The following is a 16375-nucleotide window of genomic DNA, read 5'->3' as shown; positions in this document are numbered from 1 at the left end:
GTTGTTGCTGCTAAGGGTGGCCCAACCAGTTATAAGGTTTAGGGGGCAATCACTTTTTCACACAGGGCCATGATGGTTAGGATTTTTTTTCACCTTTAATAATAAACATCATTTGCAAATTGCATTTTTGTGTTTACTTGTGTTGTCCTTGACTATTGTTTAAATTGGTTTGATGTTCCGAAAGACTTAAGTGTGACAAACATGCAAAGGAACAGGAAATGAGGAAGGGGGCAAACACTTTTTCACACCACTGTATTTGTCAAGGTATCTGATAAGAATGCCTAAAAATCTAAACAGTATTTGGGAAAAACATAGTTGTAACATTCTTTTTTCTTTAACATTATTTGATTCTTTTTTTCAATGTTTCTGAAGCTGTTTTACTGTTTGTTTCCCTGCATTTTGTGATTGCTTTTTGAAATAAAATAATGTTTTGCATTGGCGCTGTTTTTCCCCAGAAATTAACGTCAGTCGCTATTTCCCGTTGTTTCTGTCGCTGTTTTCGCTTCTAGTTGTCTTTTTTAATATTCTTGTTGCTGTTTTTGAACATTTTCGCTTGTATTTATTCCAACATAGGATTTGGAGGTTTTCTGATGTGTTTCTATCTTCCTTCTACCGTTGGGTTTGAGCCATTTTCTGGATCTCAAGAAGCTCTCCATGAGTCTCTGATTGAGCAGCATGTATCCCATCGGCTCAGAGACAATGATGTCCACCATTTCAGGACAGCTGACCTCGTCCACTTCCCCTTCCAGGACACTGATCCGCTCCGATACATGGTTACTGTGGACCAGCATCTGCACAGGAGACACACAAATCCTGACTTAGATAACAGGAAAACTGTTTTCTGCAGGGGACGGAGCCAGACAGTGTAAACATTGGGGGCTCAGCCAAATTCTAGAAGGAGGTTCAGGGTCATGTTCCATTTACAGCAGCTTCTTAAACTATTTTTCAAGATATTTAATAACAGAATGCCTAAAAATCTCCACAAAACTGTTACAAAACAAGATGTTAAGAAGTGACAAAAACATTTACAAAAGAAACCAAAATATGAAAAAGGAGCATGAACATTGTATAATGTGTCAAAAACATTGAAAAAAAGTATAAACGTGAAAAAAAACTGAAAATTAACAACAAAACTACAGAAGAATGCAATAAAATGTCTGAAATAAATGGCAGCTACATTTGTATTTAAAAATGACACCAAATTTAAAAAAAACAAAAGACAAAAAAATGACCATTCTCTCTATTGTAATGTAAAAAATGTCTAAAAGCAACTTCCACATTGAAAACAACAAAAAAAAGGTTGAAAAAAGTCAGCAAAAAAAGTTACCCATCACTGAGTGACTGAATATGCAAACTCAGTCACTCAACTGCAACTGTTTTAGTTTGAGTCTCAAGGTCAGAAAATCTGCCAAAATCTACCCGCGACCTGAGTGTCGCGTAGTTGCAGTTTATGAAACATTTCTGCTACTTTTTCGGTTTGGCGGTCCAACATCATTCTCATAAATCATATTTTTTGGCAGATGTGATATTTCTAAATGACAAATAATTTCCTAGTAAGTGTTGTAGAGTCATTGAAAACCAACAGACCCAACAGCCATGACATGCATGCTGCTCATTCTGTGGAATTGAATCTGTAATTGAAAGGGGCATGTTCAAAATAATAGCAGTGTTGTGTTCAATTAGTAAGGTGATTGATTCTGTGAATAAACAGGTGTCAGTGATGGCCCATATTTAAGGAAGGAAGGAAGAAAATGTTGTGCATTGCTGGTTATAGTGCATTTCACACTGAAATACTCAACGGGTTGTTCCAGACATTGCTCTGAGGAACAGCCGACTTTGTTTAAAAAGATGATTGAGAGGGAAAAATATATAAAGAAGTGCAGAAAAGTATAGGCTGCTCAGCCAAAATGATTTCAAACGCCTTGAAATGGCTTACAAAGCCTGAATGATGTGGGGGGGGAAAAAGTCAACTACCATCGGAATGGATGGAAGAACAGCCAAAATAGCAAAGGCTCAAGCAAAGATCAGCTCCAGATAAATATAAGAAGACTTAAAGCTACCTGTGATTACTCGTCAGATCAGAAAAAGGCTATTTGAAGTAAAGCTATCAGCTAGAAGCCCCCGGAAAGCCCCATTGCTGAAAAAAGTAGTGAATAGGTTGAAGTTTGCCAGAGGACACATTGACTGGCCAAAGGAGAAAGGGAGCAACATTCTTTGGACGGATGAGACCAAAATTGTTCTTTTTGGGTTTAAGGGCCACAGACAGTTTGTCCGATGACCCCTATGCACTGAATTTAAGCCACAGGACACCGTGAAGACAGTAAAGCATGGTGGTTATGGGGATGTTTCTCATACTGTGGTGTTGGGTCTATTTATCGCATACCAGGGATCATGGAGCAGATTCAATACATCAAAATACTTGAAGAGGTCATGTTGCCTTATGCTGAAGAGGTAATTCCTTGGAAATGGGTCTTTCAACCCAAAAACAATGACCCAAAACATGCTGATACAGTATATATATATATATATATATATATATATATATATATATATATATATATATATATATATATATATATATATATATATATATATATATATATATATATATATAAACACTCTGTTCTCAGTCCTGTGAGCCACAGCATCTCCCTGCAGCCCCTTTCCTTCTGAACTCTGGGCCAGATGGTGCCGCGACCCATTAACTCCCCAGAATGCCACGGTCTGCATTTGATGTATGCACTGTGTGCTATCTGGTGCATTGTGGTCTTTCTCTCTTTTGGCTCTTTCTAGGCCAACACAAACAGAACTTTCCTCTCCCGGCTCTGCGTGCAAGCTCACAGTTTAGCTTACTTACCGAAAAGCTTTGTTTTCTGCACAGAAAAAGCTTTAAAAAGGCAAAGACAGAGGCATGAGATTGACAAACACGACTGAAAAAACAACAACCTAACAGTCAAAACGGCCTTAAGGAAAAGCGGAAAAGTGTCAAAAACTAAAGTGTATGTAAAAGCGTCAAAAACGTGCAAAAGCTTCTGAGCTGACACTATGGTAAAGCGGACATTATAAAGGCTTCAGATGGACTGACCTGTGTAAACTTGGCCATAGGGCTGGGCTCAACCAAATACACTCTACTGGCTCCTGCCTGGACCGCAAAGAAAGACAGAACACCAGAACCACGACACACGTCCAGAACCACCTACAGAGACACAAAAAAAACGCCATAACTGTTTAAAAAGGTTATTTTTTACCTGAAATCACCATCCCAAACCCACCTAAGTCCATGTAAACAAACAGTACTTTTTGCGTGTATAGAGCATTTTTCCACATGTAAATGGGTGAAGTAAAGGTTTATTTCAACCAAACCAGAGTGCTGATTGTCGGAACAGAAGAAAAATGAACCAAGACAACTTTTGATGAGTTTGGTTTTGTTTCTATCAAATTTGAATGAAGTATGTTTTACACAGTGTCCACAATTCCAAAAGACCCTCCCAGCTCCCAGTTGAGTTTCATGCAACCAAGCAGAAGTCTTGCCAACTTTTCTTTCTTTTTTTCTACTTCTTTGGGCTTTTCATGCCCATGCAGGAAATGTGATGTCAGAGAAATAGGATGACGTGCAAAAAAGACCTCCACAGGGTTTGAAAGTTAAAGGTTGCCATTACATGGTATGGACCCCTGTGAGGCAAATCTTCATTTATCATTATCTGTCCTTTTTTATTTCGCAGGAAGCTTTAAAAAGTATAATTCCAAGTCTTATTTTGGAGTTTTGGCCATGTCTGAGGATTTTAATAACATTGTAGTTAGCTCTTGTTAGCTCTTGGGGAAAACCACTCAGGAGTGACTAACTTTAATGATTGTAAAGAAGCATTGAATGCAATCTTGATTAACCACAGCGTAATGTCATGCAGTGTCGCTCCCATCCTACCCAACAAGATTAGATATTTCCAAATAAGGTCCTTTTTCACTCGTTTATGCGTGGGTGAAGATGCTATTGGATCACTTAACCAGTGGTGGAAGATGCAGGGCTGTAGTACTTGTGTCCGGACTCAAACTTGACTTGGTTTTTCGGTTGTCTGTTGTCAATTTCCGAACCCATCTAGAAGAGGCATTGAGATCGGTCGCCTGGTACGCACCTGGCTGCATCATATGACTCAATCATCAGGTGTCAATCAATTTTGTTTTGGCCACAAACACAATGTCAGCGAGCCCTTTGTGCAATTAATACTTGAAATTATTAAAGTCAAAGTACCATCAGGAAAATGTACTTAAGGTATCAATAGTAAAAGTACTCAATGCAGAAAAATCCTCATGTTAGAAACTGGAAACAATCAAAACCGTTTGGTTAATCAAAATCACCTAATCATTTTAACTGTACTTGTTGGGTAGTTGAAATTATAATACAAATCATATTTTGTGAAACTACAGGTGTTTTGTGTGTGAACCCTCATTTGTAAAGCAACTAATAGATGGATGATGATCTTAACATACAGTAGATATTCAACAATAGATATGACATGTAATTCTGACCTGCCATTTCAGGATGGAACCACTTGGCGGCCATCTTACCAAGGTTAAGTTTTAGAATTGCTTCAATTGGAACTGATGGGGAAAGAGGCTCCTGTTGTCTTTATGATCCTCATATTGTTTTTTCCCAATACATCAATAGTGGTTTTAATTCAAAGTAATGACCGCAAGACAACTGTGCCTTTCTAGAATGGAACAGAAAATTGAGATTTGGGTGGAATTTCAATTGATATAGCTCCAAGAGAACAAGTAATTTGTTCAAACATCCTCTAGGAAAGATTTCTGATCATCAAGTTTTTTGCTGTCACATCTTTGACACGCTGTTGGACGTCTAAATAAAAAACATACCCTATAGGTCGTTTTGTTGGTATTTTTGTCATTATTGGTGCATTATGTCACATTTGTCAAGGCATTTGTTCAAGATTGTTGGTATTTATTTAGACTTTTCTAGCATTTTTCTAATGATTTTGAAGTTTCATTAGATAATTTGCAGTGCTTTTTGTACTTTGACATTTTTACATTAGTAGTGCAGTAAGATTTCTGACCAACCCAAGAACAACTTTCTCTTGCATCACATTCATTCACAGCTTTGGCTCGCTGTGAACACAGTCAAACTAAAAGCACCCATTAGACATATGTGAAGTGGATGTGAAATTTGATTCACCTTGTCTCTGAAGTCTCTCTCATTGACTAAAATGGCTCGGTGGTAGGTGGCAATCCTTAGGTAGTCCTGAAGCAGGCTCTGTTGCTGTGACAAACAGCTGTGGAACTACACAAACAAACAAAATGTCTCATTCAAGTTAATCTATTACACCTGCAAAGCAAGGGCAGAGCTTCTGGGGTTCCAGCCAAAAATCATCAGAAAAGCCTCAAAGATTCAGGGCTTTGGAGAAAACAACTTCTACTTTGTGTCATTTTGCCACAAGTCTCTCTGCCCGGACTGGCAAATCAATGGTGCAATCCTACCTATGTCGTGGGACTATTAAAATAGAAACATCAGACATTTTTTGCCCTAGTGAAAATGAGTCATCCTCAACATTTTTTGTGTTCTGGATGTAAAAAAATTGCCCCATGATTACACCGTCTGGCTTCGCCCCTGCTGCAGTTGGAAACATTGACCTGGGAGATCTGTGCAGGGACATTTTCCGCTTTGGATTCGACCCCAGTGGGATGTCTCTCATCTCCTTCGGTGCAACCTTTCCTGGCCCCTTCATCCTCCCCTCTCTTCACTAACTGCTGGAAGTTCTTCATATCTGCAGATTCAGAAAAGTCATTTTAACTCATAATTCCCAGGACGATCAGCGGATATTAATATATATTGTACAGACCAGTTGGAGTTTTGAACCGCAGGAGGATACTCAGCTTGCCGACGGTGAACAGAAAGGACTGTCCTCCGACCTGGCAGAAATCCGTCTCCTTGGAAACGCTGAACTGGAAGAGTGTTCTGTTGGCTGGACAAAAATCAGTTTCACTTTTGTTTTTTCCGGTTTTATTGGGTTAAATCATTCTCTGTGTGTTGCTCGGTAATGAATAATGTTTCTTTTCAATACTCATGAATGATTTGATAATCATGTCTGTGCACATTTGAATGCAGAATCTTTGACAGAAATAGAATCAGTACCTTCACCACTAATGAGCTTTAACTTTGCATTTTTACTACTTTACATCTTCATGCTAATCTACAAATAAGAACACATGGCATGTGTGTGTCTGTACATAAGGTTTTTCCCTGGTTCATTATTCTAAATTTTTTAAGGCTTTTAATCAACATTTTTCCTGTTTTTTTTTCGGACAATTTGGGGATTTATTCCAAGTTTTTTTTGCCCTTTTGTAGTTTTTGGAAATTTTTGGGTGCTCTTTCAACTTTATTGCCATTTCTTGACATTATCTGTATCCTTTTTATAAAGTTTTTAGGCTTTTTCCAACATTTCTGATGCTTTGTCCTGATATTTGTGGCGATTCTTTAGACATATTTGGTGCTTTTTTCGACATTTGGTTTTTTTTTCCTGACATATTTCTCGCTCCTGAAAAACAGTCAAAACTTAGTGAAGGTAATGGTACGAAGGTTTTTCTATGAACACTTCATGATCTGGGAGGAAACATTGTGATTGTTTTGACGGAGCAGCAGCATTAAGCCTAGACCCCCAATGAGGGTATATTATTCAAGTGCAGTGATGATAAAATGTAGGTTAACACAGAATGCATATTCTTGTGTTTATTGTTATTGTGTAGTGATTATGTGTTGTTTTGTATAACCAAAACTATGGAGGGTTGGTGGTATGTAACACCTATGCATAACACATATATTTAGTACTCCTAAAATTGCATATGCCCCAGTCTTACTCCTCCATTTGAAATGGTTTAGAGTGTGTGTGTCTGTGTGTGTCTCTACCGTCGTGCACAGTGAGCTGCTGAGCATCCGGCCGTGTGCGGAGGATCACATGGAGCTCCTGCTCGGCCCGCGGTATCCACACACTGACCTGCTGCAGAGCACAAGATGCTGGGTTACATCGCTGACACAGAAACACGCTCACACACACCGCTTTCTCACCCCAAGCAGGGTTTTATTACACAGCACTTTTCAAAGGCATCACCAGAGCCAGAACTAAATCTGCAGCAGTGTCATCTTAATTTGTTTCAAATCTGCAGTAAATGTTGGTCTTACAACTTTCTTTCTAAAATATAAGAACTTTTTCTTTCAAAAATATTCTAACTTTATGGTCCCTGTAGTGTCAATGAACCTAGCTATTTTAGAAATGACGTTCCAGCTGATGGCAGGGATTACTCTAGTTCATAGAAACACTTTGGCTCGGAAAACCTTCAACGTATGTTCAGGTGCTGAACAAAAACCTAAAATAGACAAAAATGTTGAAATAAACTTTGAAAAAAATAAAAGAAAAACTTGCCCGAACGTTGGAAGTGTTCATATCCACATGGGCACACTAAAGAATGAAGCAAAAACAAAAATGTTAGCTTAATGATCAATTGTTATTAATTAATCATATATTGTAAATAATACATCTTGTAAGCAAGACATTTTAGAAATGAGGACTACTTTAGTTCATATGTGCATTTTGACTTGGCATGCTTCTGTTATCTCATTCCTTTTGGATTTTCAGCCTTTTATGCAGTTAACAGATTAATTTCAAAGCTGGACACATTAGAAGTGCAGAAGTTAAACTTTGAATGCATTTGATATGCTAAAGAAAGCAGGTTTTTGTTTTTGTAAAAGGGATTTAAGAAGAGAATGTGTACCCGGTCATGTGTGTCCATATCCTCGTCCCCCGCCAGCATCTTCTCCTGCAGAGTGAAAACCCGGACAGAGAAACACTCCTCGCTTCTCTCCTCCATTCTGCCGTGTGAAACCATCCTGGAGAAGAAGGAGGAGAGGACGGGGTTGGGAAATGGGGAGGAGGGATGGAGGAAGGAATAGAGAGGGGGGAACACAAGTTAAAAAGGGATAAAAAGCTTAAAATAGACTTACTAGAACCACCTTATACCAAATGGTTGAGACGACGGGAGCACGCTACAACTCTTGCAAGACTCCTGCAAGAAAAAATGTTGAAAAATTTACAAAAACTTTCGTGAAAAGTGTCAAAAAAGCGACAAATGTCAATAACAATGACAAGTAAATGTTGTAAAAAGATACAAAAATGTCAAAAGAATGACAAAAGCTTTCGTAAAAACTGTCAAAAAAGCGACAAACGTCAATGACAACGACACGTAAATGTTGTAAAAAGAGACAAAATTTCAAAAAAATAACAAAACTTCCAAACCCAAACAATGTTCTAAATGGATTTATTTTACAAAAAACAACTTTCAAATTTGCAGAGGTGTTTCTTGGGAATGCATTCAAGTGATAAATTAAATATTTGAATGTACTTTATGTATACAAAGCTGGGTTTTCATTCTAAATTAAGAAAAAACTGTAATGCCCCTTTAAGATCTAATCTTAATCAGTTCATTGATTTATTAATCAGTTTATTGGCTTATTCACAACCTGGCACCTGTGAAAATAAAAACAAATTATTATCATATTATTTTAGTGAGAACTCATAACTAACTACATATAACTAATTTAGGGAAATTTATTTATGTTTTGTTACGCGTTTCTGGATTTTCTTTTTTTATAAATAACCAAATATTCAGTTGGTCGGGCTCTAGAGGAAGATTGACTGCTCTAAACCACGATGTAATTAATTGGTATCTAAAATCTACAAAAACCAAGTTCTAAGAGATCTAAAATGAATCAGTTTTTGGGCTTATTCCCAACCTGGCAACCCACAAGAGTTAACTATGCGCAGGCCAAAGCTTTCCATAAATGTTTTTACAAACATTCATGAATGTTAGCTAGCTCCCTTGGTTTAACCCTCATGTTGTCCTCGGGTCAAAATGACCCATTTTTATATCAATGTTTGTTTTAAAAACCCCAAAATAAAATGATTGATATAACCTCATTTAGAGAAAATTTTACCTAATGTTCGAGTTAGAAAAACAGAAATTAGGAATTATTTAGACTAAAATTAAAGAAATGTATGTTGATGGATAATCCCAGACAGGATTATGTCAACTTTCACTCAATACTATTTCAAAACCAATACATTTTGTTTTTTTAAATGCTATAAAATTGAATAAGACACCCTAAAATTAATAAAAAGTAGAGATTTGTTCTTGCCAAAGAGCGTTGTGTGGAATCAATCATGTTATTTTAGGGAATTAAAAATAACATTGATATAGGAAAACAGGTTCGTTTGACCCGATGACAACAGGGTTAAAGGTTGATCTGTGATTGAAAATCAATGTCAAATTAATTTAAGGAGATGTGTCTCCATCTGGTGGAGAGACTCGGCAGCACGACACACAGGTGGTTGCAGAAGGGGGAGTTGAATGATGGGAAATGTAAGATCCAGCTGTATTTTTGGGGTTTCCATTGGGTATTGGTTATTTTTGTTTATTTTCTGAGAGATTGGATTCAAAAACGTATCTTTATTATTATTTCAAAACTTTGATTTTGTGTGCTTAATATTTTTCAGAATTCTTTTGAAATTGCACCTGAGTTTGGTTATTTATTTGTTTATTTGTATAATGGGTGTGGGGACATGGGTACATATTGTTTAAATTGTGTGATTAACAGGATTTTGTTTATTTGAGACTTTTTTTCTGACGTTTTAATATGTTTTTTTCTTTTTTGTGAGAAAACGTCAGATTTTTTCTTTAGGTGTTGTTTTTGACATGTATAGTGTAAACGTTTCTTTTCTCAGTGTTTTGTTTGTTATATACTCTAAGAAACTTTACATTTGTAATTTATTTTTCAATTTTTTGTTACTAAAAGATAAAAAAAAAAAAAAAAAATTCTCATCTTTCATCAGCAAAGTGTACTGCTATCATGATGCAAAGCGAATGGAAGATGATAACTCACTTTTAAAGTGCAAAAAATAAATAATTAAATCAATATTAAAAATGAAATTCATGTTTAAATAAAAATGGGAATAAAATATATGTGGAAGAGCTCATATTATTATCAGTTGTTTGGGACATAATTGCATTAATAGACCCGAATAGGTTTGTATGGTTAAATTGTTTTTGTCATACTGCACATTGCTGCAGCTCCTCTTTTCACCCTATGTATTGAGCGCTGCATTTTAGGTACCCAGTGAGGCATCTCACTTATTCTCCATCTTTGCTGTTAGTAGCACATGCACAGTACCTAGGTTAGGACTACTAGCCAGTCAGAAGCAGAGTATGAGGGCGGGCCCTGACAGTACCTAGGTAAGGACTACTGGCCAGTCAGAAGCAGAGTATGAGGGCCCTGACAGTACCTAGCTAAGGACTACTAGCCAGTCAGAAGCAGAGTAGGGCCCTGGCAAGCAAGCTAGTGTGAGCAAAACAAACCCAGCTGAAAATCTTGGCCTTGGCTCAGCCGTACATGTTCAAAACTGAGTCTGATCCCGAAAAACAGGCAGAACTATCTGAACCAGGTTCGCAACCTAGACTGGAACAAGACGTTTCAGATTGGTCAGTTATTTAAAGCTTTAGTGCGTGACTTTTTTATATTAATGAACATCCGTTACATTCAAGCCATTGCCAAATGGGTTGATACAAAGCTAATCCTATTGAGCTGGATGACAAATGGCTTTATGAGTTCTATTATTGATATTTATTTATTGTTTGCTTATTGGATTTTGATTTTTTTCACCAACAAATAGACAATCAGGTAAGCTATCCTGGACATTATTAATCCACATGATGGTCAAAACAAGTAGAAAAAATCACCCACACTTAAAAAAAACTTAAATGATTAAACCAATCATTAATCATCTGTGACAGTGTCATGAATAGGTGCGGCCAAAAACAGAAACAAATGGAAAACAGAAGTAATGTGTTTCCAGAAGGCACGGAGGTAGCCGCATGTAGTGGCCATGCAAATGACAGAATACATCATCTTTGATTAAGTGTGTGAGTTGCCCATGACTCCAGTTCACCGAAGGAGTCAAAGATGTCACATGGTCCTTTCCCATTATTTATCACTATGCACAACCTCTTTTCTGTTAGTCCTTAACACGATCCATTGGAGCTATACAGGTGTTCAAACCTGTCACCAGAACAATAATTTGGACTTTTTCACAGCTACAGTGTTAGTTTCTAATAACATGTAGTTAGATACAAATGCATACACATGACACAGCAGAGATGGTTAAAGGCAGTTTACTTGATTGATGTTCAGCTTATAGGTTGATAGCAACTTCCAACTTGTAAAATATTTCCTTGTCCAGGGTGCCGTGTAAAGAAGCAAGCAGTTTGATGAACCAACACAAGTCATAAAGCACACCAAATACATACAGTTGTGCTCATAAGTTTACATACCCATGCTTAAGTTGACTAAAAAGCGGAATAAAGAAAATCATTTATTGGAAATTTATCTTAATGGCTAAATTAAAAAATCAGGTAAAATCCAACCTTTAAGGACACACATTTTCTTTGTGTGTAATGTATTGTAAATAAATAAATGTTCTTCCTTTAAATAAAGGGCGCATAAGTATAAACCCCCCTATGTTAAATTCCCTTAGAGGCAGGCACATTTTTATTTTTAATGGCATGGTTTTATTTCAGTTAGACTAATAGCCGGTTTGATTTGCATTGAGAGATGATTTTATGGAAAGTATCCCATGCTAATCTCTATGTATGGTGAAGGGTATGTGATGATGTGGGGGGGGGGAGGGGGCTATTTTAATTCCAAAGCCAAAGGGAATGTTATCAGGATGCATAGTATCCTATATCCATGAAATAACTGGCCTTTAATAATAAAAATCTGCCTGCCTCTATGGGAATTTAACATACGGGTGTGTATATTGTAAAGGTCTATTTTAATGAAGAACATTCATTCATTTACAATACATTATTCATTCACAAAGAAAATGAATGTTCTTAAAGGTTGGATTTTACCTCATTTTTTAATTAAGGCATTACGATTAATGTCCAAAACATGATTTTTGTATTCCTTTTTTCAGTCAACTTAAGAATGAGTATGTAAACTCATGAGCACAACTGTATGTATAGCACATCAAATATGAATATACAGCAACCCAAATGTAAACAGTAAGGCAATCTGAAGATATTATGAAGCACGTCAAATATGAATATATAACAATTGAAATATAAGTACATATATATTGAAAATATGAATTTACAACGTCAAACATAAATATGAGGAACAAAATATTTTAACCCTCGTGTTGTCTTCCTGTCAACCATGAAAAGAAAACATTTTAGTCACTTTTTTTCAACACTATCGTCGCTTCCTATGACATGTGTGTCACTTTTTAAGTGTTGTGGGTACATTATTTACGTTTTTTGATATTTTTAATGTTGACATTTTCAGCGCCTATTTTGACGGCCCATTATTTGTGAATTTTTTTTTTAAACTGAAAACTGGTCAAATTTGACCTCAGGACAACATAAGGGTTAATTGTGAGACAGGGTCTTGAGATTATTGATGAGCCTCATTACAAATCGCAGAAATTGCAGATTTCCTGTGATAGTTGTGGCACCTGGATTGTAATTGCATTTTTCTGCTGTCTATCTAAATTACTAAACGTGTAGTTTGCATTACAATTGAAAAGTAGGCTATACAATACATTTCTAAACTGTTAGGCAACATGCTATTGCAAACTTTGCACTAGCAACTTGCGCTTTTGTTTCTGCCAAGTTCATGGCTCTGGTTTGTGGACTGGTGACACATGCCTCTATATTGATGAGAACTGGTGGGTCAAATAAGCTGGCAACCAAAAGGTGGATGCCTGCTTAGACATTTATCAGACGTGCAAGGGGTTTCAGGAAAGTAGTTGACATTGCCACACAACATCATGGCTGCGCAACTGATAAGAGTAAGCTGTCGACGAAACACATGGTTAATAACACACTATGTGGACTAGTAATGGCAGCTGCTAATTGGCACTTGGCTCTCTATTTACTTGACTCCTTATCCTGATTTAGTGTTGCACCTACAACATGCCAGTTTTCCTGTCTTCTGTAGGAACAACAGAGGCAGAACCAGACTGCTGGGCACCGTCAAAATGATCCCAGCATCTAACAATGCACAGACGTATTCCCAATCTAACCAATACAATTGGATGACGCCACAATTAAGCAGAAGCCCAACAATCCTCAACAACAGAGCTACCATTATGGCCCTGATGATGTTAAAAGCTCTCTGCTTTGATTGGTCAACCTGCTCCTTTACGTTTCCCACTTCCCTCGGCCCGGGACGAATCAGAACGCGGACAACAGAAAGGCAGCAGAAAGATGTAACAATAAATGAGAAGCCCAGCATGCAGAACAATGGGATGGAAGGAAAGCCAGGCCAGTACAAGTATGTTATCCCAACCCACATGAAGCACAGCAGCCAAGCACACAAAATGCTGATGTTTTTGATCCTTAACCCTCCGGTTTCTCGCAGCCGCATGTAGGAGATGGGGTGAACAGCAGCCAAGTAGTGCTCCACGCAGGTGAGGCTGTGAAACAGAGTCTGTCCAGGGAAAATAACACATAAAACAACCAACCCCAACAATAACAGGTTTTCACTATTGGTGTACATGCCCACACAGTAGATGAATGATCCAGAAATACCAAAAATCTCCACAGCGATCATATGGTAGGTGAAGAAGTCAGTGTGGCTCATATTTTGATGATGCCTCCATCGTTGGACACCAATGTAGAGGATGAAGATGTAGAGAGGGGCGAGTAGGAGGAGGTTGGTGAATGTGTAGATGGAATAGAGGACAGTGCTGGCCACAGATTTAATGCATTGCATGTAGAGATTAGAGATGGAGGAGGGGATGGGAGTAAAGACGAGCGTAACATTGAGGGAGGAGGAAGAGTTGACGAACATGGCCTGTTGAAGAAAGTGAGAAGGGTAAAGTTGTCAACATTAATTTAGCAGTTACAACATCTACCCATAGACGGTAAAAATAGAAGACGTTGCATCTGTAATGTGGACTGCCGTTTTTAAACCAGGCGTGATGATTTTTTACAAAAGTCTGCGTTGTTTGTGGGTTGCATTCCCTATAAAGAGGGTCGTTTTTTTTAACCCTTCTAAAGTGAGGTAGACCAGTAGGTAAACGCGGACCTCTGGGTATATCTGCATGCACAGCAGTAGAGAAATTCTATGCCATTGTAGGTAACACTTTTCAGACCTGGGGCGTCATTAATAAAACTGTGCTGCAAATTTGTCCGAAGTGGCGTACAGACAAAACATAGGATGTGAGTATGTGTTCCTATCAGACCCATATTTGCCCTTAAATAGTCAGTGAAATGCCCTAAATTAATATTCAACCATACCAACATCATGCGCACAGAGGAAAAAAAGGCAAACCAGTTTCACTCAATGTGAAGTTGTAGTTGATAGAGAGGTGAAAAAGAGAAAGATATGTTTGGAGCGCAGAGTGTGGCCATTACTAATGCAGAAGTGTTGCAGAAGCAGTTATTGCCACAGCCTCAGAGGACAGTGGCGCAAATGAAAAAGAAATGGGCCGATATCAAAGTTGATGCAAAAAACGGACAGATTTTCTGTGACGGTAAGGGAAGGGAGGACCCAAACGCAGAGACAGGCAGGCAGGAGAGAGTTTCACAAGGGTATATTTTCACAAAAACAGAATGTCCACACATACACACGGATCCAAAGAATGAACTTTTTTGTTCATTCTTTGGATCCGTGTGTATGTGTGGACAAAGTCCAAAATCCAAATATTCAAAATCCAAAATGTCCAAGGGAAAAGGCAAGACAGCAGTACAAAACAGGAGCACGGAGGCAGGGGAAAACTGACAGGGGAATACAGACCACTGGAAAAGGTACAAACATAGATCACTCTGACAGGTACACACACAGCAACACACAAAACGATCTGACAAGAGACAAAGGAACTAACGAGGAACAGATGATGCAACAGGTGAATCACATCAGGATGGGGACGACAATCACAAAGACGGGAAACAAAAGGCAGGTGGTAAAACTAGAGAAAAGACAGCACAGAAAACCAGATTATCAAAATAAAAAAGGAAGCAGAACATGCAGACACTCACAAGGGAAGACAAGGCAGAAATTACAACACATGACCAGAGGAGGAAACATGGATAATAACAGAAAGCAAAAAATGCAGAAAAAGAAGAAGGAACAAAACTGAAACCATAACATTCTCACTCCCATCTCGTAACATACGGACACTTGGTTAGGTGCCTTTGGTGTTGTTATTGACGCTAAGGCTGAATCCCATTTCTCTGTCTTACCCCTACCCCCTTTCCCCTAGCCACTGGCCCTTGAAACCGAGTGGTAAGGGCTAGGGGTGAAAACATACCCCTATGAAATGGGACACCGCTTGGTTTAACAAACTTCCAAGATGCCGTCTGCAAGTGTGTGTTTGTGATTGCGTGGGTTTTGACAACAGTGCCAAATGCATGTATATATTTTTCGTTTTTTTTTTCAGATTTTCAGCTCTTAGTACTGTGTCATCTTCAGACCCTGTGTAGCTGCTACTGGGTAAAGTCAGATATCCTGAGTCAAGGTATCAGAATTGGTGGAACATTGTTCGGTTGATTTATCCAAAGTGGAATGTAGATTTAAAAAGGACTACTGATTCATGCAAAACAGGCTTGTCATTGACTATGAGACAGTTATTTAAACAATTAGGATTACATCTAATTATATTTCAGCACAATAAAAGAGACAAACCTTTTCAGCTGTATTTTCTTTTGTTTGATGAAGCTGTGTCCTGCTTCTCAGTGACCTGTCAGGAAATATTTGTTTGAGGCAGGTGTGTCTGGAATATGTGGGGAGTAAACAAATTTAGGACCATAGGACTTCTTCGCATTTCGCAAAACCATTACTGACCCCTGGTTAAAACCGCACTAGCCAAGATAAATTGCCTTTCCCTTGGGTGGAGTGTACTGTTTACATAACATCCCTGAAGTGGATTTGGTTACTTTGGAAAAAAACATACTAGATGCTGATTGCTGACACAGTGCTTGAAAACAACAATAATATTATATGACTTAACATATATTAAGCATTCTCTTCTTTTTATAATACACTTGCAAGCGTCCATCTGTATTGTGCTTATTGTGTGGTAATTCTTGATGGTCTACATTTAACTTTGCAGGGAGTTAAACATACATCAGGAGATGATATTGAGGACCTGACTATGGGTGGATTTTCCTTTCCAGATAACTACATATCTATTTAAGCAGTATTGTTTTTCTTCCCAGCCAATCAGTTTTGTAGCCTACATAACCTTATCCGTCCTCATATCACTAACGTCACCTATCTTGGACATGCTCTACATCCCAACATTGTTGATGCAAA

The 16375-nt window shown here is 37.9% G+C and overlaps 2 protein-coding genes across 3 annotated transcripts in view; one reads left to right on the top strand and one right to left on the bottom strand.

The window, feature by feature from the left end:
* Positions 1 to 8061, bottom strand: part of LOC117939493 (histone-arginine methyltransferase CARM1-like) — a 16535-nt gene extending 8474 nt beyond the window's left edge. The window contains exons 1-7 of one of the 2 annotated variants that reach the window (XM_034864905.1): positions 7777 to 8061; positions 6914 to 7001; positions 5850 to 5972; positions 5641 to 5774; positions 5186 to 5290; positions 3086 to 3196; positions 614 to 791 (exon numbers count right to left, since the gene is read on the bottom strand). In XM_034864905.1, the coding sequence (XP_034720796.1) occupies positions 614 to 791; positions 3086 to 3196; positions 5186 to 5290; positions 5641 to 5774; positions 5850 to 5972; positions 6914 to 7001; positions 7777 to 7890 (853 nt within the window). In that variant the 5' untranslated portion in view covers positions 7891 to 8061. Of the gene's footprint in view, positions 1 to 613; positions 792 to 3085; positions 3197 to 5185; positions 5291 to 5640; positions 5775 to 5849; positions 5973 to 6913; positions 7005 to 7776 lie in introns of both variants that reach the window. The other variant, XM_034864904.1, reaches the window with a different exon arrangement.
* The window catches only part of LOC117939505 (zinc finger protein 501-like), a 197132-nt gene that overhangs the window by 142140 nt on the left and 38617 nt on the right, over positions 1 to 16375 (top strand). The gene's annotated exons all lie outside the window — the stretch shown is intronic.

The sequence above is a fragment of the Etheostoma cragini genome, chromosome 24 (assembly GCF_013103735.1).
Source record: "Etheostoma cragini isolate CJK2018 chromosome 24, CSU_Ecrag_1.0, whole genome shotgun sequence".
In the NCBI taxonomy this organism is placed as follows: domain Eukaryota; kingdom Metazoa; phylum Chordata; class Actinopteri; order Perciformes; family Percidae; genus Etheostoma; species Etheostoma cragini.
Note: the sequence above shows the minus strand (reverse complement) of the source record. Positions and strands in the feature narration are given on the sequence as shown.